Source organism: Acipenser ruthenus, chromosome 12 (genome assembly GCF_902713425.1).
Source record: "Acipenser ruthenus chromosome 12, fAciRut3.2 maternal haplotype, whole genome shotgun sequence".
Taxonomy (NCBI): Eukaryota; Metazoa; Chordata; class Actinopteri; order Acipenseriformes; family Acipenseridae; genus Acipenser; species Acipenser ruthenus.
In genome coordinates, this window is record NC_081200.1 from 40,860,469 (window position 1) to 40,885,504 (window position 25,036).

At 46.5% G+C, this 25,036-nt stretch overlaps 1 protein-coding gene across 14 annotated transcripts in view; it reads right to left on the bottom strand.

Annotated features, from left to right (window-relative positions):
- Positions 1-357: 357 nt before the first annotated feature.
- Positions 358-25,036, bottom strand: part of LOC117416601 (microtubule-associated serine/threonine-protein kinase 2-like) — a 115,303-nt gene continuing 90,624 nt past the window's right edge. For 5 of the 14 annotated variants that reach the window (XM_059035148.1, XM_059035146.1, XM_059035154.1 and 2 more), the window contains 24 exons: positions 24,677-24,755; positions 24,219-24,373; positions 22,671-22,712; positions 19,459-19,534; positions 18,857-19,066; positions 16,555-16,656; positions 15,914-16,046; positions 14,691-14,758; positions 14,505-14,590; positions 14,124-14,332; positions 13,469-13,607; positions 13,214-13,346; positions 12,700-12,865; positions 12,219-12,320; positions 11,588-11,710; positions 11,010-11,119; positions 10,203-10,357; positions 9,346-9,632; positions 8,785-9,000; positions 8,423-8,649; positions 8,131-8,253; positions 7,268-7,404; positions 6,706-6,896; positions 358-6,118 (listed from right to left, as the gene is read on the bottom strand). In XM_059035148.1, coding sequence (XP_058891131.1) covers positions 4,023-6,118; positions 6,706-6,896; positions 7,268-7,404; positions 8,131-8,253; positions 8,423-8,649; positions 8,785-9,000; positions 9,346-9,632; positions 10,203-10,357; positions 11,010-11,119; positions 11,588-11,710; positions 12,219-12,320; positions 12,700-12,865; positions 13,214-13,346; positions 13,469-13,607; positions 14,124-14,332; positions 14,505-14,590; positions 14,691-14,758; positions 15,914-16,046; positions 16,555-16,656; positions 18,857-19,066; positions 19,459-19,534; positions 22,671-22,712; positions 24,219-24,373; positions 24,677-24,755 — 5,365 coding nt within the window. In that variant the 3' untranslated portion in view covers positions 358-4,022. Of the gene's footprint in view, positions 6,119-6,705; positions 6,897-7,267; positions 7,405-8,130; positions 8,254-8,422; positions 8,650-8,784; positions 9,001-9,345; positions 9,633-10,202; positions 10,358-11,009; positions 11,120-11,587; positions 11,711-12,218; positions 12,321-12,699; positions 12,866-13,213; positions 13,347-13,468; positions 13,608-14,123; positions 14,333-14,504; positions 14,591-14,690; positions 14,759-15,913; positions 16,047-16,554; positions 16,657-18,856; positions 19,067-19,458; positions 19,535-22,670; positions 22,713-23,092; positions 23,440-24,218; positions 24,374-24,676; positions 24,756-25,036 lie in introns of those variants that run through there. The other 9 variants (XM_059035159.1, XM_059035150.1, XM_059035160.1 and 6 more) reach the window with 5 other exon arrangements.

Here is a 25,036-nt window from a genome sequence, read left to right on the forward strand (position 1 = left end):
AAATAGTCAGAGCACTATCATTGAAATACTCCTGTATACATACTGCATGCTTGACCAGGCTGTACACCTACTGGAGGAGCAGCTCTCTGGTCCTATAGAGAATGGAAGAGCGTGGGGTGCAATGAAGGGACGGGCTCCTCCTCCAGGCGACAAAGAATCCAAAACAAGAATCCAAAACATTCTAGTACCACAATAATGATGATTTGATTTCCGTTCTTCAACTTTCACAGGGGCTTGTTTTCCAGGCTTGAAGAAGCACTAGCCTGCCTAATAAAGGAAAGTTCTCATACAACAGACAGACAACACACAGCAGTATTCTTCCAATAAATAAATACAAAAAAAAAAAAATACAGGAGGTTTTTACATAAAAAATGAACTTTATTATTGAGAAGGAGGGTTTAACATCAACATGCGGTTACAACATTTAAAATAATAATAATTATTGCACTGGTTTACTGTAGCGACTTCAAGTTCCTCCCCAAAAAACAAAAAGAAAAAAACCACAAAAAAAGAAAATTTCAATTCTTCGCACTCTTCATATCCAAACATTCACACAACCCTTCCTTACTGCTAAACACCCTGTGGCACCAGTTTCTACCAAACACCCAGCACTGCTAAGAGTAGACACACATCTATATATATACAATAAATAGCATCTCTGTTTATTTAGATCCAGTCAGTTAAAAACACACAGGCACCCTCTAGGAATGTGTGTGGTGTAATATTGAGGTGAAGACCAAACTAACCGTCAAAAATCAAAAACACACACACACAAAACACACACAGTGATTAGATGGCCAAGTGAACCAGGAAGCAGACAGAGGCAGAGAGGCGAGAGGTCACCGGTTGGTTTTGGTCCACTGGTGATAGCTGGACACACACAAGTTCCCATTCAAAGTTCCAACTTTGATCCACAGCAGCGATCAAGACTCTTGCAATGCCAATCAGGGGTGCCCCGTCCTGTTTAACGTTTAAACTTTAAGAACAGACATATCTGAAATTCCTGTTACCAGTCATAAAACCCTCCACATGACTGCCTGACACATTTAGTTTAGTTTTATTATTATGAATTGCTTTACCCATTCATGTTCATAAGACTATGTACAGCATGAAAACCCAATGAATAAATATTGAATATGAAATAAAATCATCCTTGCAAACTGTATAAAACACTTTGCCTAACACCTAGAACTTGACAAGAATTATTTTTTAAATACGGTTAAAACGTTTATGATTTTAAATGTTTAACGCTTGGATGAAGTCCAAAACTATAACCCCCCCACCCCCCAACGACGATGAACAGGTTTTTCATTTAGATGCATGTGGTTGCTGGAGGATTACTAAGATGGCAATTCAGAGACCAACATGGCCAGGTGGACACCAAGGTGGAAAGCTCCTCTTTCACATCAAATCAAATCAGTTTTCTACACAAATGGTTTAGGGTGGAGTACCACGTGGAATTGTAATAAATGACATGAGATTAGCTAAAGCAGTAAATGATGATCCCTGGTTATCGGCAATGCTGTCGTACCATACTGTCACACAGTATAATCCAGAGAAGAAGGAAGAAAGACTGGGTCACAATATGTACAGTCTACAGAAACATGTCTTCTTTTAAACAGAGGGTCATTTACAAACAATGCACCATACGAAAAAAACTAAACAGAACGATTTCAAATTGAACCCCGACTTTAGAAATGCATTAGCTAGCTGGAGCAGTGGTTCCCAGCCCTGGTCCTGGGGACCCCGTGTCTGCTGGTTTTCATTCCAAATGAGCTCTCAATTATTGAACTAGACCCTTCATTGAACTTGTCCTGTAATTTTTCCTATGGAGCACTGCTTATTAATCCTGCTGTATCGATGTGTAAACATTTAAAAAGGCTGCTTTAGCCTCACAGCTTGATTTATTTATTTGCAAGGCAGGAAAGGACATCTCTTGCTATCTTTCACCTTTAACAAGCAGGCCACTGCATGGGCATCTCTCAAAAGGAACTGAGTGGCGGAACGCACCCCATTTGCAGACTGATACAGAGGGATCTTTTCCAGTGTTCGTGGCACGCTGCATTCCCGATTGCACTCGCTGAGCCTGCCATGGCAGTGGCACGTCAAAGCTAAGCCTAAGCCTTTTCAGAAGTGATGTTTTTTTGTTTTTTTTTTAAAGTGTCTAAAACATCAGAGAGAACCAGAGACTCCGTAGCTTTATTTAGATACACAATAGAAGGCAGTGGAAGATGAAAACGCGACGTTACAGTAAAAGTCGTAACCCTTTTCTGAGCGCTTCAGGAAACCTGTATTATCCCAGAGAGTCTTTTTGTTGTTAGTGCAAACTTAAACTAAGGCTGGTTGAGGTGCAAGTGTTTCTACAAATCCAGGTCCTAAAGCAGATCTGTGAAACATTACCCAATGGTAAAAGCACACACCTGGTGTGGGTACGTGCCTTTGCCACATTTCTTAATTATTTTTTTTAAATGCCCTCTTTGAAAATATTTCCTTCAATGCTGGCACATACAACACAGAGTGACATGGCTATCTGTCAGTAGGCAAACTGAGATAGCGCAAATGTCATGGTGAATGCGTGAGCAGCCTTGGATTGGGTTTAGTAATGACGAATCTCAATGCTACTTTGTTTTCTTGACTGACTCCCTTCTGTGTAACAGGACAGACTGGTCTGTTTAATTTAATGAGGGATTCTGAATTTTCCATACTATTCTAACCCTGACCGTACAACACCTCCTAACTGTGCACAGCAATACTACATCTCATGAAGGTACAGTCCTGTTGAGACAGAGGTCCCTCCCCACGTATTAAAAGATGATATTGTCACAATGTTTCACATTCAAGGGCAGCCTGGTAGAGAGTCACAGTGTATGCAAACTTGCTTTACACACAAATCACACACTACACAACAATTACACACACTCACAGGGAAGTTTGACAGCTGTGGAAAAAAACATTAGGTTGGTCCAAAAAAAAAAACATATATATATTTTAATAAATTTAATAAACGAAACTGGGGAAAAAAAAAAAAAAAGCAGCAGGGCTAGAAATAACCATTGGTCTTGTTTGATGTCCTTTATTTTGTATCGCGTCCCTTTTGCAGAGCTGCTTCATCAGCAGTCCGCTGGCTGGCTGGCTGCTGCATCATCTGGCCCTTGCAGTTGTTCAAGGAGCGAAGGTACTCTTCCAGCACCTTGACTGCTGAAATGACAACCAACACAGGAATCTCACAGACGCCTTCCTCTACCTCCCACTCAGACGTTTGTATTTAATCATCTGATTCTCCACTGTGTTACAGAGTAGACCAGCATAATGTTCGCGTGTGTGCATCGGTCAGGACAGGTTAGACAGCTTGTACATGGTTAGCAAGGGCACCTCTACCAGGGCAAGGCATGCGATCAGCACGGAGCAGTACGGGACTACTGAACATGCCTCCTGACGCTGTCTGCTTTTTTTTTTTTTTTTTTTTTTTTTTAGTGTTCATGATATAAAATAGATCTAAAAAACATCCACTTTGCTGGAGTTAAGTCTTGCAATGCTGTATTGTAAAAGGAGTGTTTCTGCTGGAAACGAATGGAGCATGAATGACAGAAAGGCATTGCTTTGAACAGGTCTGAAATGTATTTTATAGATAGCGTTATGCATCGGCTACTTTAATAGCTCGAATTCTCAATCTTCTTTCATCCAAGTCATGCAGATGTTTCTGAAAGATTGTATTCATTAAGGCACAACCTGTTCCATTAGCAAGAAAACAACTGCGGGCTCAGACTGAAACTTGGTAGTGGTGAGCCAAAAAAAAAAATAGAGCTACTCTCTGAACGTTTAATTGAAGCTGTTTATTTCTTGCCCCGTCATTTACAAAAAAAAGCTAACTGTGTATGAAAAAAATGTACAAAAAAACCCTAATTCTGTATCTGGATTTCCTTTGTTTGTTTGTGATTCGTGTTTCGTATAAAGTTTTTAAACATGCAGTCTTTATTTTGTTATTGGAAGCTGGAGTGCGAGTTTCTCCTCCGGCGATGCTGCTACGTTTTCCTGTAAACTTTGTCTTGTGTCGTCGTCGACGTTGCTGCTGTTGCAGCTGCTTTCTGCAACACCTGCAATTCCTGTCCTCTCTTTTGGTCCCCCGTCTCTGACTGTCTCACTGTCTGGGGGACTTCCTTACGTAGGGCACTGCAACTGACCTGCTGGTAGGGGGCGCTACCAGCCGTTTTACCGCACATCACCTGGGCACATTCTTTAACCGACATGGTTTTCCTCCTGTCTCCCGGGGTCTTCATGGGACCCATTTCAGTTTTCAGTGCAGGCTCTCTGGGTGCAGACTCGGACACCAGTGGGAGCAGAGGGCTTGTCTGCTTGGAGGACGACGCCTGTCCCGCCGAAGTAGACGTCTTGAGCGCATCAAGCCTGTCCTGCTCCTGCTTGGCTTTCCCCTGCTCCTTTCCCTTTGTGTTGAGGCAGTCTTCCGGCTGCATCTCTCTGGCTTTTTCAAAAGCCTCCTTCGCTCCAGGGATGCTCAGCTTGACCGGTCCGAGCACACTTTTGGCCACCGTGGCTAGCTGGGACACGAGTGGCGTTATCTTGTCAGTGGTGCTAGCTGGAACAGGAGCAGTCGATGCAGCGATGGCATGGTTCCTCTTATTGTCCCCTTCCTTCTTCTCCTTGCAGATGCCCTCAGCTGGGGCAGGGCTGGCTTGGCAGTCTACGGCAGGAGTGAGTGGCTTGACTTCCAGGGCATGGCTGGGCTTCAGGGACTTGTCGCTGATTCTCCCCGAAAGGCTGCTGCTCTTTTCTTTGTTTTCTGGGACCTGCTTTGGAGTGCATTTAGTGTCTTTTGAAGTCACAGTCAGAGACTCACTAGCCGTAGCTGCAGGGGCCAGAGTGCAGATACCCGGGGCCGACTTTAGAAAAGCATCCTTCAGTGGTGTAAAAGCACTCTGAATCCCAGACGCAGACAATTTCCCAGGAGCAGCTGTCTGGATGCCTTGATGGATCCGAGCCGCTGGGCCGGCGAGCCTGGATATGTCTTTAGGAACCTCCGCTGTGGGGGTTGTGGTCTGAAGTGATTTCTGTTGTGCTTCGGTTGCTTTAACAGAGCTGGTAGACGAAGGCTCCAGTTTATCTGATGGTCTGATCGTCTGTCCTGCACACTGCAGCTGGCTTGCCGGAGGTGATGAGGATAATGCTGCTGCTGCTGCACTGCTCTTGGGTGGCTGGACCAGCATTGTTTTCACATAGGGCTCAGGTGGCAGGAAGGGGTCCTCGTCGGCAGAGTCCTTGCGCCCTGTTTCAATCCTGTGCTTCAGCCTCCTCCCGTCCTGGCTGTCCTCAGAGCCCTCATCCGTCTCGTCCTCGGAGGAGTCCACCTCGTGGATGGCCTCCTGCTTCTGCAAAGACTCCCGCCTCTCTGCGCGGTCCTGCCGGATCGCCGACAGCTTGTCCTTCAGTTTGCTGTTGCTTGCGGCAGCTCCTGCCCCCTCGGGCGGCTCCTGGCGGCCCAGCTTGCGGGCCGACGGCTTCTGCAGCATCCCCTTCTCGACGGGGGCCTTTCTGCTGCCCAGGAGGGTCTCGCTGGCCGACTCCTGCAGACTCTGGAGGCTGGGGTCCCGCTGCATCATCTCCTTCTTGAACTCAGAGTGCGAGATGTCCAGGCTGTGCTTGCGGGAGGAGGCCAGCTTCTTGTCCAAGGAGGAGGAGGAGGAGGGGGAGGGGGAGGAAGAGGAGGAGAGGGAGGAGGCCAGCTTCTCCGCAGACTGCACCCTCTTGAGCAGAGGGGAGCGAGGGGGCTCGCCGCTTTTGGGCCGGGAGATCTGGCGGACGAGAGGGGGAGAAGAGTGCAGTTTGACCGGAAAGGACTGGGTGACGCTAGAGCTGCCCAGAGAGTGACCGGACAGGGGGGAGGGGGAGCGCTGTGGTGAGGTGGACTGGGGCGTCGGGGAGGGGGTCCGGGCCAGGGGGGACAGCGGAATGTTTCCTGCAGATTTGCGGCGAGGGGAGCGGTACTGGCGCTGCAGCTTGGGGGCCAGGCCATGCAGGGAGCTGGGCCGGATGTGGCCGGAGCTGGCTGGAGAGTTCGGGACGCTGGAGCTGGGAGAACTGCTCTGGGAAGAGTTGCCGCCAACTGGAAAAAATAAAACCTGTTAATGCTTCGTAGATTCAAGCTTGTTAATCGTAAACAATGGTACACTTTAGAGAGGTTGATAAATATCCCTGCAAAATGGTTAGATTTATAACAGGCAATTTCCAAACTCACATGTGACAAAAAGAGAATCAAAGAACGCAGCTTTGAAGTGAATTGGAAAACGATACTAGGTCAGAAGTCAGGTTTAGGCTGCTGTTCTTTATAATGTAACAAATAGAACAGTAGCTTTACCACTCGTAATGCATCACTAAAACGGTATTATAAACTGATATTCCATGTTAATAATTGTCAACCAAATACATGTTTTATACAGGAATTGAGCAAAGACACATTTCTTTGTTTCGATTGAGGTGCCAATACACCATTTAGTAGTGACAAATATAAATCCATGCAACAAACAGAGAGAAGCATTATATATATATATGAATTACGAATATATTACGAATTAAAACAAAGAAATCAACATGCGCTCTGTTTATTTATCTAGAGATCGGACTTAAATCCGGTCCCTCCCCAGAGTGCTCCACAGTTCTGGACGGACGACAGTGTGCACAGAGGGCTCGTACCGGAGTGTGCCGAGTCGAGGGTGGATCGGTAGCCCTGCGTGGGGGAGCGAGGGGACAGGTTGTGGGTGGGGGAGCCCGGGACACTCTCCCCGGACGACAGCGAGCGGTTCAGGGAGGACAGGCTGCGGCTCGTGTGCAGCAGGGACGCCTGCTTCGTGATCTTCCTGAAAAGGGAGCTCCTCTTTTTACTGCTGGAAAGAAACAGAGTCGTCAGGGCCTTCATGCAAGCTAGTCAACAGGGTGTCAGCAGAAAGCTACATGCAGTCAAGACTCCAACTATTCTGAAATAGCAGATACGTCAGGATGTAAAATAAATCTCTCCAATTCAAATGATACTGGCAACTTTGTGAGCTACTAAACATCTGTTAGCTATTTCTTACAGAGATATACCCAGGCTTGAACTGGCTCTCTGATTCGTGTCAGATTCTAACAAGTTCCGTATTGCTCTGCTGAGGGTCTCTCTTCCCAGTGCACCCCTGTAGGTTTGACAGCAGTGTAATTTGGTTTGATTGTTTGTTTGTTACATCCTTCGATTAAGTGGTATTGCAGATCAAATCCTCACCTCTCTTGACCTTCTTTAGTTTTCGTCTTCTTGTTCCTCCGGGCCATCTTGGACTTGTAGCTGGCTTTGCGCGCCGGACCCACTTTGATGGACGTGTTCTCGAAGGGAGTGGCCAAGATGGACACCTTGTTGCCGCTCTGGCAGAGACAAAAGAGGCTCAGCATTCATTGCTCTTATTGTATTACTTGTATTGTAACACTTGAAATGTATTTGCTTACGATTGTAAGTCGCCCTGGATAAGGGCGTCTGCTAAGAAATAAATGATAATAATAATAATAATTACAAATCAGAACGAAAAAAGGGAAGGGCAGAACGCTCAGGACGAGGAGGGTACTGTTAAACAACCACAGCCTGTCTCATGGTCCAGACCGGACAGTTTTGTACTTTCACCATGAGGATTATAAAATCACAAAGCCACTACAAAACTGTCAACACATCCCATTTCAGAACATTCCAGTATATCTTGTTTTACTGTGTTATCTTCTGCACTATGAACTGAAGGCACGGATAACTATGTTTTAGTTTCTTTGATGATTCAAACATGATTTATAATAAGGTAATATGGGCTCACAAGAAGATACTCTTATACCGTAAGAGTGAGGGTCAAGCGGATGTATTAACTTATAACTGGGGCCCCGGAAAATTCACGATATCACGAATTTCATGGAAATCGTGTATTTGACGGCCTACCGTGAAAAATGTGCATTTTATTTTCCTTCCAGTATTTTACAGTCCTCTTCACCTCCCCTGTTCATTTCATACTTTTATCAAGTGGAAGCAGCGCTACAGTCGCTGTACACGGTCCTACTTATAACCCACACCAGTACAGTTTATAAAAATAAAAGACAGTAATATTCCCCAACCTTGAGGATGAGCTCCACCACCTCTGTGTGGACCAGGCCGTGCACCGGCTCCCCGTTGACGTGAGTGATCAGATCACCCTCCCGCAGACCAGCATTGTGTGCTGGAGCGCCCTCTTCAACATGCTGGAGGGGGAGAGAGGGGCAGAGGGGTCAGGAAGAATGTTCAAGTGTCAGCGTTCTCCTTATTACATTAAGACATTTTCACTTCTTTCAATCATAAAACCAGTTTGACCCTTTCAGCCCTGGCGGAACCTCAATGAAATAACCAATGAAACAGCTGGAGTCTCCTCACCCAGACCATGTGGTGCACTGTGTAGACGTCTGTGTCCCCCATGTAGACACGGATGGCCCGCAGCGTGAAGCCGTACTTTTTGCCCGCGCGGTGGATCACGATCGCAGGCTTGACGCTGCTGATGGCGGGCGAGTAGTCGCGGCTGGGGGATGAGTCTCGCGAGGACGGGTTTGACGAGAGGGAATGGGGTGACATCGGGCTGGCCAGAGGGGAGCCACTGTAGTGATCTGGGGAGAGTTATCATCATCATTTTTAAAGATGATTTCATAGCTTCTCTTAAAAATACCAGACAAGTACAGTATGACTCAGTTTTATGCACATTGCTTATGTTTCTATGATATCAAACCCCTGCCCTGACTCACCGGACGGGATCATGAGGGACAGCGTGGTGGCGGAGGCTGACTTGATGACCTTGCTAAGCGGCCGCGAGGTGCGTTTCTCCAGCGACTCCCCGGAGAGCAGTCTGTGCCGCGCGCGCCGGGCTGCCAGGTCGCTGATGGCCTTGGGTGTGGCGTTGTCCGAAACTTCAGTGCTGTTGCACCGCGAAGAGCGCTCAGAGAGTTCATTGGAGCTGCCAACTAGTGGAGAAACAATAAACATGCATAGATATTTGGTTCCCGATTAAATAAATCATTTCAGCATTTAAAAGTACAGTTTATGAAAAGTTATTTTACATGCTATAATGCTAAAACTTTCTAAAATGTTGATTAATTTAGATATAAAAAACACATCCATTCTTTAAAATGTATTTTCAAAGCACCGTCCCAATACAGTACACTGATATCTAAACTAGCTGTAAAATGAACAGTGAAGCTCAGCTGCACTACCTAGACCAAGGTACCATTAGATAAGGGATCTGTGAAGCCATCTGATTGTGTCGCGTCACTACCATGAGTGGCAGAGCATGGCGGCCGGGCACTCACGTGTCAGCGTGCTCTTGCCCAGGGTTCTGGTGGAGCCGGGGGTGGTGGGGGACTCATCCAGCCGCAGCTCTCTCTCCAGGGGCTGCTCGGGAATGGTGAGGGGGAGCTCCTCCCCTCGGGGACCCCAGCTGGCAGGGGGGCCCTTCCTGGAGCTCTCGTCCTCGGTGGAGATGGCGAAGCGTGGCATCTCGATGATGGCGGAGCAGCAGCGGCGGCGCACCGTCAGCGGGGGGCTGGAGTCGCTCTCCGTGTGCGAGGACTCCGACACGGACAGGCGCTTCCGCAGGCTGCAGCCCCGGCAGGGAGAGAGTGGGGAGAGGGAGGGGTTCACTGCACTGTGTTAGAGTCCCAGGCTTTACCAAACCTAAACAGCCAGCGACAGAAAGTAACACATACCAGGGAACAAGACTCCCATTGCACAGCAGCTTGATCTTTTCTATGGTTTTTAATTTATTAGAACATATATTATGAAGTACTGAAACGAAAGAGATTGTTGTGCCCAATGCAAAATGTGTATTATGATCAAGGATTAAAATAAGACTCCCTGGTTTTTACTACACTACGAGTCGAATAAGACACACTGAGTGTGTTACCTATACACAGTAGGTAATCAAGCTAGCATTATATAAAAACCTGGAATGGGTGAAACTGCTTTGCAATAGGAATCTTATTTCCATCCCTGAATACAGTACTGCAATACAACCATCAGATGCTGGATTGCAATACAAGCAAGCTGCACCAGATGCAATCAGGCTCAAGCACCTTGCCCTTGCGGGTGTGCTGAAGACACAGCCACCTTCAGCTAACACGGGGCGAGGCTCCCGTTAGTGTGTGATGAGGGCAACCAGTGGACTTACATTTCAGGCGAGCCCACCATCCAGCTGCGGTCCCGGGACTTGAGCCCACTCAGGCTGTCCATCTTGCCAGTGCCCTCCTCGCTCAGGCTGCGCTTGGTGGGAGGCGGGGTCTTCTTATCCTCGTGAAGGGACAGGCGCTCCATGCTGCTGTACACCTGGAGAGAGAGAGAGAGAGAGTTTAACCACCACTCACACACTATGTATTAGTATGCACTTCAGGGATGGAAATAGAACTCCCACTGCATCGCGGTTTGAGCCATTCCTTGTTTTACTGTAAGTTTAATAAGACGCAGCTGAGCTTGTTACCTATACAATAGGGGTTGTATTTCCATCCCTGCACTTCACTGACGATTCTCACTTGCATCATGGTTGACTATTCTAACAGGGTAACTAGCTCTGTAAATGCTCCTTAACATTGGTTGAGTTTAGCTTTTTAAATGACCTGGTGGTTTTCAGAATTAATGACTGAATATCTGAATTTATGGAATGACTGTAAGTGGTAGACAAACCCTTGAATTCACCTAAATATTTAATTCACTTAAGCAATGGGCTGTTAAATTTAAACACAAAATACAGAGCCATGATCTGAACTCGGGAGGCATCAGCCACTCACCTCTAAGTGCAGTAAGCCATTCACCGGCTGTGTTATTACTTGTTCTGTTTATTCGTGCACACTCTGTGCAATGCTGAACACACTGGGAGCCCTCATTTAGTGCACACCTCTACACATGCAGCGTGGAAGACCTGCAGTCGTTTTTAAAGTGGAAGCTGAAGTAAGCAGCACTCCCCTGGGCAGGGTTCACTCACCTTGCTGAAGCGAGGGGAACAGGAGGAGAACTGACGCATTTCTACATGCTCTTCATCATTCGTGTCCTCCTCCTCTTCTGAGTCCACGTGGTGGTAGCGATCAGAGCGAGCTACAGACAGACAGACACACAATTAGACACACACATACTGAACTGACCCAGCTCATAACCAGGGGGTTAAATAAACACATTTCCCCCAGTCTTTCTGCCTTATCCATCAGTCCCAGTGCTTGTGGCGGATCTAGCTGCTGTTTTGCTATGTAGAGTTATGTCTGCCAGAGCCCATTTAAAACTTTGGGCCATATTTTCAAAGAGTTTACTCCAGTCTTTAATTGACTCCTATTTTCTTTCTTTTTTTAAGAGGCAAAACGCTGCTTGATTTTACAAAACTAGACCCAGACAGTGAAGTAGTAACAGAATCCGAGCTCTCTTCAGCACCCTGCAGGTGGTTGTTTCTCATTTTGTAACATTAAGATGATTTTTTTTTTCTCTTTTCAAAACATAGGAGTTAATTAAAGACTGGAGGTGATGCTTTGAAAATAAGACCCGTCGTGGCTCTGTGGAAGAGACTGGGCTTACTGTCAAAGTAGCTGGTGTCGTCCTCCGACTCCAGCTGGGGGATAAACTCTGCCTTCTGCCGCAGTAAACTGTTCCAGTCGAGGTCAGAGAAGAAACGGTGCTGCTTCACCTCAAACGCACTGCCTGTTCCCAAATACAAAGCATGCACAATACATGAGGACACTGCTTTGAAACAAATACACAACGCAGCTCGGCTACAGACTGCGAATAAAGCACGGCATTAAGAAACATCGGGCTATATTTTCTAAGCGTTTACTCCAGTTTAATTAACTACTATTTTTTATACAGGAGAAAAAACAAAAAAAGCTGCAGATTATATAAAACTAGATCCAGAACTACTATTAATTCCTTTTTTTGCTTGTCAGTTTTATATCATTTACATGGAATGTTCCCCTTCCAAAAAAATAAGGAGTTAATTAAAGACTGGAGTAAAAGCTTTGAAAATATGGCTCATCATGTTTAATACAAAAACAAAAATGAAACAATTGGTTCAGTCAACAGCGCTGTAATGTATGAGAAAGCAGATTGTGATACCTCCTTGCTGCACATCCTTCTCTGCAAGTTTCTGTATGCAACTGTCCATTTAAACTTCCAATCCATTTCTTGTACCTTTAGGATCCAGCATCCCTACCTGTTCCCAGCCTGTCCATAGGGTTTTGCCTGAGGAGCTTGGAGATGAGATCCTCTGCTTCAGGGGGCAGTGCATCCTCTTCTTCAGGCCAGATGATTTCATCTAGGAAAGGGGAGGGAGTAGAGATGAGCTGCTAAGCTGCACTGCGATGGTACTCAGGCATGAATTCTGCACTATACAGGACCTCCAATTCTTCCAATCCTTCTCTGAGCAGAAACTTTCAATCCTTTAGCCAACCCAAGGTCATTTTTTTCCTAGCATATGTTACTCCGAATATGATTCCTTTTCTAAAGCCATGCACAGCAGTCTTGTTTTTGAACTTCTACTATGAAGGCTTTTTGACACTGCCTCTCATAGATAAGCCTGGGGAGCGACACGTATTTGATTTCGATTCATACACTGCTGACGATTCAAATCAAAAGAAATATCGCTCCACGTTTGCTTGTTTATGACATGAAATTCACAAAGAGCTGGTGCTCACCACTGATGACTTGTCCAAACAGCTCCTCTGGTGTGTCTCCGAAGAAGGGCGCACAGCCCACCAGGAACTCGTAGAGGATGACCCCCATCGCCCACCAGTCCACCGGCTTCCCGTAGCCCTGCCGCAGGATCACCTCCGGGGCGATGTACTCAGGGGTGCCGCACACCTGCGGACCGAGACACGCAGAACATCAAGAACACCAGCGCCAACGCAGAGGGGAGGAGACGCTTTCTCACACAGTGAAGGGAATTGAGTGGAGTACGCAGGCACGGCTATTGAATGTGTTACCCAAGTGCTTGAGGTTTGTCCACAAGGAGCCTGGAATAGTGCATGTCTGTGCTACCAGTGCATCACTGGAGGACACACAGCACACAGCAAGCTCACACAGCAAGCTCACACACACAGCAAGCTCACATACACACAGTGCACAGCAAGCTCACACACACAGTACACAGCAAGCTCACACACACAGCAAGCTCACACACACACAGTGCACAGCAAGCTCCTACAGTACCTGCTTGTCCAGGAACTCCCTGGCATCCTTTTCAATGTGCCCCTCGTACAGGTTGGTGGTGAGACTCATAAGCCCGATCTTCGAGAGCCCGAAATCAGTGAGCTTGACGTGTCCCATCGAGGTGATCAGCAAACTAGCACAATACAAGAGAGAGGAGCTCTGTCAGAGACACGTGGGTGCAGCATGACTGATGGGTGTTTGAACCAAAACCATGAAGTGCCACTGAAAGGAACGAAGCGAGCACTGCAAGCTTACTTGTCAGGTTTGAGGTCCCGGTGAACGATGCCGTAGTTGTGAAGATACTCGAGGGCAAGCACCGTTTCAGCAAAGTACATGCGCGTCATGTCAACAGGCAGGGCCCCAATGTTCTTCAGCAGAGTGGCACAGTCACCACCTGCCAAGCAAAAGCAAACCAGCTCAATAAGGCATTCTTAAAACCACCTATATACAGCTATATATCCCCCTATATAATTAACACATGTTGCTTCATAAAGTCAAATGAAACCAGCTGAATAATGCTATGTTAACATACTGAATTACATACCGCTTGTAGTTTCACATATACATATATGGACAAACAGACAAAAATGGAAACATTTGACATTTCGAAATCTAACATTAAATATTGTACGACTATTATGGCTTCTGTTAGACTTTTGCAATATCATTTTGTAGTTTAACATGATGTTAAATAAAGGATCTAAATTATGTTCAGATACAATTCTAAATGTTTAAACCTTTTAATACATTTTCAGTTTAACTTTGTGCATAGTTTGTTCTTTTACAATTACTTTTGGCCAGAGTTGTTTGGCTAACAAGGTGAAGTGTGTCTGATTAGACTCAGAGTGAAACCAGGAATGGATCAAACTGCTATGCAATGGGAGTCCTCTTTCCATCCCTGAGAACGTACCTTCCACGTACTCCATGACCATGCAGAGGTGGCGCTTGGTCTCGAAGGAGCAGAACATGCTGACCACAAAGGGGTTCTCTGCGAAGGTCAGGATGTCTCGCTCCACGAAGGCCTGCTGGATCTGGTTCCTCAAGATCAAGTTCTGCTTGTTGATCTTCTTCATGGCAAAGCGCTGCCGGGTCTCCTTGTGCCGGACCAGGTACACCGCGCTGCAGGAGCAAGGACACGGTCAACCACAAGTCCGTACGTCCGCTTTCCATTGTTAGAAATCAGGCTACACTGCGGTGTCACAAGGGCAGCTCTATAGCAGCGTTGCTCACTAAGCTAGCAAGCAACACTGCTGTAGAACGGCTGCTCAGGGGAGCGTCTCAAGACACTCACCCATAGGCTCCGTTGCTGATGAGCTTGATGTTCTCAAAGTCCTCCTCGCAGGGGGGTTTCTTCCTCTGCATCACAGTTCCACAGCTCTGAGAGAGAACAGTTATGAGTGTTAATAAAGAGGCTTAGAACACAACTGAGCAGTCTGAGCAGTGAACTCCCATCTCCTTTCTGCTGCACTGCACTTACATCCACAGAGTCGTCAGTTTCAGGGGTGTCAGGGTTGCCACTGTCATAGCTACTCAGCTGGGCCATTTCTGCAACAAACAAAAAAACACGAAACTGTACATTAATATCATCAGTGAGTATTCCAGTAGTAGAGCATGTGTCAACAGGGTTTAGGGTTAATATAAAAGTGTGATCATGTAATAAACCAAAGTCAAATTTAATAAGTTTAGACAAACATTAGGTCTTATTTTAAAGCCTCTCAACACTGCAGAGCACTCCAGTGCTATAGAAAGAGAACTCCACTCAACACTGCAGAGCGCTCCAGTGCTATAGAAAGAGAACTCCACTCAACACTGCAGAGCGCTCCAGTGCTATAGAAAGAGAACTCCACTCAACACTGCAGAGCGCTCCAGTGCTATAGAAAGAGAACTCCACTCAACACTGCAGAGCGCTCCAGTGCTATAGAAAGAGAACTCCACTCAACACTGCAGAGCGCTCCAGTGCTATAGAAAGAGAACTCCACTCTCAACACTGCAGAGCGCTCCAGTGCTATAGAAAGAGAACTCCACTCAACACAGCAGAGCGCTCCAGTGCTATAGAAAGAGAACTCCACTCAACACTGCAGAGCGCTCCAGTGCTATAGAAAGAGAACTCCACTCAACACTGCAGAGCGCTCCAGTGCTATAGAAAGAGAACTCCACTCAACACTGCAGAGCGCTCCAGTGCTATAGAAAGAGAACTCCACTCAACACTGCAGAGCGCTCCAGTGCTATAGAAAGAGAACTCCTTTACACCAGTAAACTAACCTAACATACTGCACTAATATGTATACAGTACCTATGCCCATTTTCATGTATTGTTCAGTATAAGATATAAATGTTCAGGGATGTATTGCATAGCAGTTTGACCCATTCCTGGTTTTACTATGAGTTTAATAAGACAAACCTGTGCTTGTCACCGGTACACTGGGGCTGATCAAGTTCGTATCAAAACCTGGAATGGGTGAAACTGCTACGCAATAGAAGTCCGAATTCCATCCCTGCTATTTAATAAATTACCCTAGGGGAACCTACAGTACTTGGTACCAAAGAGATATAAAAGTGTTGAGTCCTTCAGCAATGTTTGTTTTTTAGTGTACTGCTGCAACATTAATAATGAAAAGTGCACCAAGAGTTTGAGGGGTCTTCTAGGTCTGTCGGTGTGCTGGTGCGTTGCTGTGGGACTGATTGCCCTTCCACACTCACCCTCCAGGGGATCCCTGGTAAGCCCCAGTTGGCTGATGATGTAGCGGGGAATGTCCGACTTGATTCCCTGCCCTTCTTTGGCATGGCCCTCGGCGGCTTCCAACAGATGATAGAACTCCTCCGGATCAAACTCCTGCAGCGGAGAGAGGAGAGTGAGAGAGACTCCCCTTTCTGTGCCCCCCCACCTCGACAATTTAAATTACCACCGTGAGGTGGTTTGATTTAGGGAAGAAACACATTGAGAGAGAGAGAGAGAGAGAGAGAAAGAGAGAGAGAGAGAGAAACAAACAAAAGAATAAAAGGGAAAAAGACAAAAACTTGAGTAAAAGGGCAATAAAAAGAGAAAGTATGGGGGAAAAAGAGAAAAAGACATTGACACAGATTCTTCAAACTTAGAAATCAAAACACACCTGCCAGACAGGGAGATTATAAACTAAACAAAAGAAGATAAAACATTAAAGATATTATACAGCAGCTTTTCCAGTGGCAGAGAGAGCCTGTAGTAACTGGCGGGCTGGGCACACACACACACACACACATAGACTACACAGTGCACAGGGGCACACACACTCACACACTCTGCAGTGCACAGGCACGGACAGTTCCTTCACACGCACACAAGAAAGTTCCTTCATCCTTACCAGGCACTCGAGCAGCCGGGCCGGCCTGGCAATGACGATCATCAGCTTCCTCACCAGCTGGGTGACGAAGGCGACCTCCCGGCTTTCTGAGCGCTCATGGGCCTGGAAGCAAAGCAGAGTATCAGAAACCACCACCAAGGAAAAAACGAGCACTGCAGTTGTTGTTTCTGTAAAACTTGTATTGTTTTCTTTTTGGTCAAGCTGAAAATGTAACAAATGCAGCCTGTAGTGTTGTCTCTTTGCTGGCTTTCGGCAGGTAAAGACCAGTTCATTTTGTTGAGGCAAGACAAATGTGTCTGTTTACAGAGAAAGGGGGTTTCAGGCCTGCAGGCTGGCTTTGACAAATGGCTCCCCCCACTGATCCAGTAGGTCTGCTGCACTGCGAGGCTACACACCGTGGCAACAAGGCAAAACTGGCTAACCAGGAGAGGAGAGGGATCCCCGGACTGGCAAGGCCAGTTTACTCAGAACTGTACACATGCATTACCATGGAAACTGTTTTAAGAACCCCCCTCCCCCTCAAAGTTCTATAGTGTCCAGCTTGCTTGCAGTTGAAGATGCTTCTTAAAGATTATACTGTACACCACAACACAGACATGATAAGACACAAGTATGATCCAGAGATAACCAATACGCTGCTGCAGATTGGAAAACGTAACCAGGACATTAGGCCAGTTCACCCATCATTCATGGATGTAAACAAAAGCTCCTGGCTGACACACAGCTCACAGTGCACTGCTGTTTCAAATGAGGCTTCCCTCGTGAATACGCAGACGAGGCTGGAGGACTATCTCTTACCACAATAGGTTGCTTCCTGAAGGTTAGCAATGCGATGCAAAGGTAAAACAGCACAGACAGTGCAACACTGCACCTGCCCAGACTAAACCTGGCATTACCAATCGCATGGTTTGAAAGCAGCATCTAATGTATGTCCAAAAACAGAGAAGATACAGCCATCATATAAAGCATTTAACTGAATAAAGCAGTCTAGCATTATCAAATCGCTCCGCTACTGTATTCCCCCCCCCCCCCCCCCCATTTTCCCTAAGGACCTTCTAGGGGGCACAGTCATGAATATTAAGTCCAAATGAGAAAGGCAAGTAACAGGGGCTGTACGCCACAGTTCAAAGTAACAGATTAGATCAACGGATTCTTAATGAGATCCCCATAGGAGTCGTCAGCCTTCTTCACGGTTCTATCTAAACATTCGCAAGAGAATATTAAGACTTCGGACAAGCCACATTAAACAAGAAGAATACTCTACAAGGCAGTGCAAGACAATGCATCTATCAGACTGCAAACACGAGACAATGTCCATCTTAAGTGCAAACACGTTGTACAAAATCAGATGAAACACCAACATCTTTAAACATCACAGCAATTCCTAAAAGTGATTTTGCATTACATTCCTAAAGGAAAATTTAAAACCCCCAAAAATACTTTCCATTGCGATTATAACATAATAAACAACTCAACTGGTAAGGTCTCTGCCATAAGCCTGGTCCATTTCCGACGCTCCAAGATACTCTGTAAAATCGCCTCCTCCTCCACCCTTCTCTGCCATGAGATCCTGGACATCTTATAAAGATGCCTTGTTTACCCCGCAATGCCCCCGGTGTTGAAACACGCCGCGTTTTATCCACCTAACACTACACTGCGGCTGAGCGCTACGCCCCCACTGCAAACTATCCAATTAGCATTCCCCAGATGATGTCATGCTTGCTTCAGGACTGCCTGTGCCATTCCAGGGGTTGTTTGCAAAATGCCATTCCTATACGCACACACACACACACACACACAGAGACGCAGATATACACAAGCCTGTCGGTGCTGACATGAGCACTGGAGCCAGCGGTGTGATAATTTAAAGGAGCTCTCCTCTCCCCCCTCCCTCCTTTCTCATCTGAAAGAGCCATCCGTCACTAACTGCGAGTGCTGGGGTGTGAAATTAAAATCACCATCACCCCCTCTCAAGGGATGGGAATGGGCCGATGGGAGCAATAACTTGGATACGAGCCTCTGGGCACTGTAATTGAGTTAACAGAGACACACGCACACAAAGAAACAGAGTAGTGACTAATAGATTTGTGACAAGTCTGGAAGAATGTGGTCTGCTGGCTGCTATGCAGACGGTGTTGTGGTGTTGAAGGCGGTGAAGCCACCCCCCCCCCCCCCCTCCCTCTCCCCCTTCATGCCACAATTTAACACCCTTCCTCTGGAACAGGCTGCAGTGTATCCTCCTTAATTGGCTAATGGTTGGTTAGCGTTGTAATCGTGGCTCCTGGTCGGTGGTTCTACTCACATCCTGAAGCAGCTTCTCCAGGTTCTCCTGCAGCTCGTAGAAGTAGCGTGAGGTGATGAGGCCCTCGCGGGACTTGTCCAGGCAGTCCCGGGACAGCTCGATCACCTGGTGGTGGATGAAGCTCAGGACCCCATCGGCCAGGGGCATCACCTTCTCAGGGGCGCAGGAGGAGATGAAATCTGCCAGACGCTCCTCCATCTGTGCCGTCGCCTGCGAGGGGAAGCAAGACACACACACACAGAGCGTCTCACTGAACAAGGCTGTGTGTTTGTAGTGTTCAAGAACACTTTGCATGGACTCCCATATCGTGTAGGTTTAGTATTCCAAACTCCAGAGGGGCATGGATCGACACAACAATAAAAAGTTGGGACTAAAGTCAATACTCCTGGTTTAAATGTACTTTTAAAATAATTAATGTTCAAGAATATATGGTTTAAATATTACAGGGATATGGCCTATTTCCTACCTTCTGTGGACTTGTTTTGACCCCATAGGCACTACAAACAAGCCCAAACTGACAGACTCACTGAACAAGGCTATCTAGAGCAACAGACAGAGTCTTATTCAGTCCTGAAGCAGAAGGAAAGAGGAGACTCACTTACCTTCGGGAACCTCTCTTTGTACACATGGTTCATCATTACGATCTCATGGTCGAAAGAGATGGGGGACCGCCCGGGGCTGCAACACACAAAACCAGCAAACCTACAGTAAGTCTGTTATTATAGGGATGGCATTTCAGCACATAAAAAAAGGAAACTTTGACAGTTCGATAACCAAGTTACATCGTCTTCAGTCATGTTCATCTTGGAAGTGCAGCAAATTTTGGACCGTGTGTCTTTGTGTTGTGTTTGTCCGCAGAAAACTGGTCCATTTTCATATACTTTACATGACACCTTCTAAAAGGAGTGGCTATAAAGACTATAAATAGCAGCAGGCACACTCCACACCCATTAAAACAAGCATATGTACAACAGTACCGAACCCTTACTATAAACCCGTCCCTTCTCCACCACAGGACACTGTACTGCACGCACAAATGCTGCTCCATACAATATACTGCAAGCATGTATATTTGTGTTTGATAGCAGGAGACAAATGTCCTATATGATATACCACCACCCTGGCAACAGTACCATGGAACTGACGGATGGCTGAAGCAACAGTATTTCCAGTTCCATTCCGCTGGTTTCATCAGGCTTGTCTAAACGACAGATGTGGCTCTCTGAGTCATTCCAGGGCTAGCGGCGTGTGACCACCGCATGAGGTAATGCGCTATGTCATCGAAAAACAGGGAAGGCAATTACCGGTACCTGCCTAACTGATTGAGTATACATTAAATCAGCTTGTGTTATAACAGAGGCAACTTCCCAATGTTTCAGTATGTTTAACATACCTTTAGATTTACTTTACCAGGTCAAATTCATAATCAAATCCTTAAAAACGAGATATATATATATATATATATATATATATATATATATATATATATATATATATATATATATAGACACACTATATATAATATGCTCCAATTTGCTAAGGCAAGCCACTTTTAACTAAATTGCAATAAATTTGCGTTGATAATGTCAGGTCAGCGTGACTCGTGGTCATTACAGCAGACAGCTGTTTAGGGACCCGAGTGAAATACGCGGTGGTGTGTTCATCCCTCTTTCTAATTGCCAGTGGTCCCAGATAGAAATCCTCCTCCACAATTAGTACCAAGTGAGCAGCTAATTGAGCAGGAACCGGAGAGAAGGAGAAGATACTGCAGTAGAGATGTAGGAATCTGAACTCCACACGAGAGCCTGGGACAGGGGGAACGTTTTGGACAAGGAAATGAATGGCTGTCGATCTTCACTTAGAAGCCAACTCCATTTACAAACAAAAACAAAGACTGTTCTTTGTGTTTCGTGGAAACAACTCCTGCTCTTTCCAGTTAAATCCAAGAGAACCCTGCACTTCGGAATTCTAGGTTGACCATTTATTGCATGTTACTTAAAAATAACACCACTCTCCAAGGTCCTTAGAAACCAGGGGGTTCTGCAATTCAAACTGACAGCTTGCTTAACAACCTCACAGCTCCCGTCTTTAGTTATTAATCAGCTGAGCCAGAGCTTCAGCAGCTCAGTCACACCCAATCTGCAGCTGCTCCGGGATGCTCAATCCCCAGAGGGAGCTAGTATAATGTCATGCACGTTGTCTCTTGAATGTACAGACATGGACTGTATAAAGATTAGACTTTGTTTTGTTATCAATGTTTGTGTTTCCTTGTTTAAAACAATGCACTACAATGCACATTAACCCACTTGAATTCATCAATATGAAGGAATGCAATAGTATTTTTTTCACATGGTTATCATTTATTAATTATTTATACATGTTTTTAACGTTATTAATAATAATAATAATAATAATAATAATAATAATAATAATAATAATAATAATAATAATAATAATAATAATTTATAAAACATTGTCTGATTTTCTCAATTTTCTACTTCTTAAATATATGAGCCCCTTGTAAATTAGGTCTTAATGGGTAAATCTCCTGGTTAAATACATAAATATAATTTATATTTCGCTTAACATATTCGTTTTTACAATGTTGTGACGTTTTTATCCCCTCTATTGGCGATTTTTTAGTTTCCTCCCCAACTGACCAAACAGTTGCCACATCATTTGACCTTGTATCTGGCTGATGGCTAGGAGCCTGTGTGCCGCTTGCATTGAATTACTGCACAGCACGGACCGCACTTTTAAACACCATAGATTCAGTCGTCGTCATCTACTAACACAGCGCAGAAAACAAAATAGAACTGTATAAACTGGAGCAGGCCACTGCAAATAAATACATACATGAATAAAAACAGTTTATTAGGGCAGCGATAAATAATGGAGCAATCCTTTCCACTGGAGCCACACAACAAACATCATGGAGGAAATGAAAGATCTAATTGACCATGACAGGTGGGTGAGGCAATGCGTGGTGTCATAAATACTGGCTCACAGTTCCCCTGCATGCAATCAGAGAAGCAATTACATGGATAATTGATTGACTGAAGGCTCGGCACCAGCTGATGTGTTGCTCTATGGAGCCCATGAGATCAGAGACTTGTAGGGGAAAAAAAAACAAAGGAAAAAACGGTGCTGTTATTTACACACGGGAGGGACCAAGCCGCTGCACGCACTGTGCACACGTGGATAAAGCAGATCTTAGAAAACCTATTACTGGAATTACCACCCGAACTAGGAAGTTTCCACTGAATACACTGAAACAGCAATCTGTTATTTAAGAATCGTCTTTAATTACATGTTTATAGAGGATGACTACTGGGTCCTATATTAAAAACCTTTTCATGGTATATCCACAGCACACTACAGTAAATGCTTCTGTGTACTGTTTCAATCCAGCTGTGCATGTCCCCCTCCTCAGTGATCTGCCTCAGGGTTGTTATGTTATATGTAACACAGATGACAGATTCAGAATTTTTTCTTCAGTGAAAAGTGGCTTGCAAACGGCTTTATTTTACTGCTCTAATTAACTTTGCTATTTTTTTTTTTTTTTTATTATTATTTGTAATGGGTTTTATTCTAATAGGCGCTGCTAATGGCATTCACTTGAATGCAGAGGTTCATTATTCTTAGTGTGTAGTTGTAACTCATTTGCCGTGCTCTGTAAAAGGTAATGATGATTTACACCACGCTCATTACACATTCATAGACTGGTTTGGAGAGGAGAGACGGTCAGCTAGTCTGCCACGCCAGTTTTGAAAAATTAAACAAAAAAAACAAAAAAAACAAAAGCATGAATTACCTGCGTGAGCCGCAACAACCGCTCTGCAGGTGAAGACGGGAACTGTGTGTTCATGAAAAAATAAAATTGAAACATTCTTCAGCAAGACCACAGATCAGAAGCAACAGCTGAAAAGACACTTGCAGCCAGGGTTTTAACACTTTAGCACATAAACACACAGTTCTCTTCTTTAGGAAGTTATTTAACTGGTCCATACATACTGTAGGACACTTTGTGGGTATCTGCTATCAGTTTGTTTGTTTATTATTTTAACTGCATGCAGTAGGCTCAGGCAGGTTTAGCACAGGGAAGGTCAGTGGCCTTGCACTTCTATCCTGTATATCAATATGTTAGGTCACTTTGTTACATCATGCAAGGGGGGGGGGGGTATGTCAGTGATGGGGAGGGGAGGAGGTATGGGGGTATAGGGTCTGTGCACTGACCTGAGGCTGCGGGAGCGGGGGCGCATGGAGGGGGATCTCCGCCCCTCCTCGTCAGTGATGGGGAGGGGAGGAGGTATGGGGGTACAGGGTCTGTGCACTGACCTGAGGCTGCGGGAGCGGGGGCGCATGGAGGGGGATCTCCACCCCTCCTCGTCAGTGATGGGGAGGGGAGGAGGTATGGGGGTACAGGGTCTGTGCACTGACCTGAGGCTGCGGGAGCGGGGGCGCATGGAGGGGGATCTCCACCCCTCCTCGTCAGTGATGGGGAGGGGAGGAGGTATGGGGGTACAGGGTCTGTGTACTGACCTGAGGCTGCGGGAGCGGGGGCGCATGGAGGGGGATCTCCACCCCCTCCTCGTCAGTGATGGGGAGGGGAGGAGGTATGGGGGTACAGGGTCTGTGTACTGACCTGAGGCTGCGGGAGTGGGGGCGCATGGAGGGGGATCTCCGCCCCTCCTCGTCAGTGATGGGGAGGGGAGGAGGTATGGGGGTACAGGGTCTGTGCACTGACCTGAGGCTGCGGGAGTGGGGGCGCATGGAGGGGGATCTCCGCCCCTCCTCGTCAGTGATGGGGAGGGGAGGAGGTATGGGGGTACAGGGTCTGTGCACTGACCTGAGGCTGCGGGAGCGGGGGCGCATGGAGGGGGATCTCAGCCCCTCCTCGTCAGTGATGGGGAGGGGAGGAGGTATGGGGGTACAGGGTCTGTGCACTGACCTGAGGCTGCAGGAGCGGGGGCGCATGGAGGGGGATCTCCGCCCCTCCTCGTCAGTGATGGGGAGGGGAGGAGGTATGGGGGTACAGGGTCTGTGCACTGACCTGAGGCTGCGGGAGCGGGGGCGCATGGAGGGGGATCTCCACCCCCTCCTCGTCAGTGATGGGGAGGGGAGGAGGTATGGGGGTACAGGGTCTGTGCACTGACCTGAGGCTGCGGGAGCGGGGGCGCATGGAGGGGGATCTCCACCCCCTCCTCGTCAGTGATGGGGAGGGGAGGAGGTATGGGGGTACAGGGTCTGTGCACTGACCTGAGGCTGCGGGAGCGGGGGCGCATGGAGGGGGATCTCCACCCCCTCCTCGTCAGTGATGGGGAGGGGAGGAGGTATGGGGGTACAGGGTCTGTGCACTGACCTGAGGCTGCGGGAGCGGGGGCGCATGGAGGGGGATCTCCGCCCCTCCTCGTCAGTGATGCTCTCAGAGCTGAAGTGCTTAGTGAGGAAGTGCAGCTCATCTGGGGTGGGCTGGTATGGCAGCTGGTGCAGCTTCTCCTGGGATGAACAGGATGACTGTGAGAAGGAAAGAAACATTAACAAGAAACCCAATAATACCTTGCTGCTGGCAGCTTAACCCACGCAGGCAGAGGAATGACACTGGGACTCGGGGGAGAAGCCGAATCCTACCATGGCAAGCCCGTTTCCGTGAGCTATATTACAGTCTACATTACACTTTTTATTTTTATTATTATTATTATTATTATTATTATTATTATTATTATTATTATTATTATTATTTAGGTGCAGTAACAAAGACACCCCCTGCATTAAAAGCTATATGATTGAATTGCAGGCTCAGTTCCGTCCTGAACTCACCGATACCGTAGAGCTGGGAGTGTTGGTTCCATATCCTGAGGAGGGGAGGGAGGCCAGGGACCAGCGGCGACCATCCGTCCTGATGAGGAACAGAAGGGTTCAGGCTTTCTGCACCAACATACAGTATCTAACACACTCACTATTTCATAGAGAGGGACAGTAGTATTTCAATAACAGTGCCACAGCAGTCTTTGATGAACCCCAAGAGACTGCAGTGGCAGATGGGGAGGTCAGGTGGAGTGCCATGCCTACAGACAGAGCATACGTTCTTTAAAAGTACTGCTGATCCACTTCAGGTTTTACTATGAGCTTCAATTAGACACACTGAGCTACTTACCTAGAAACTGGGGGTGGGGATCA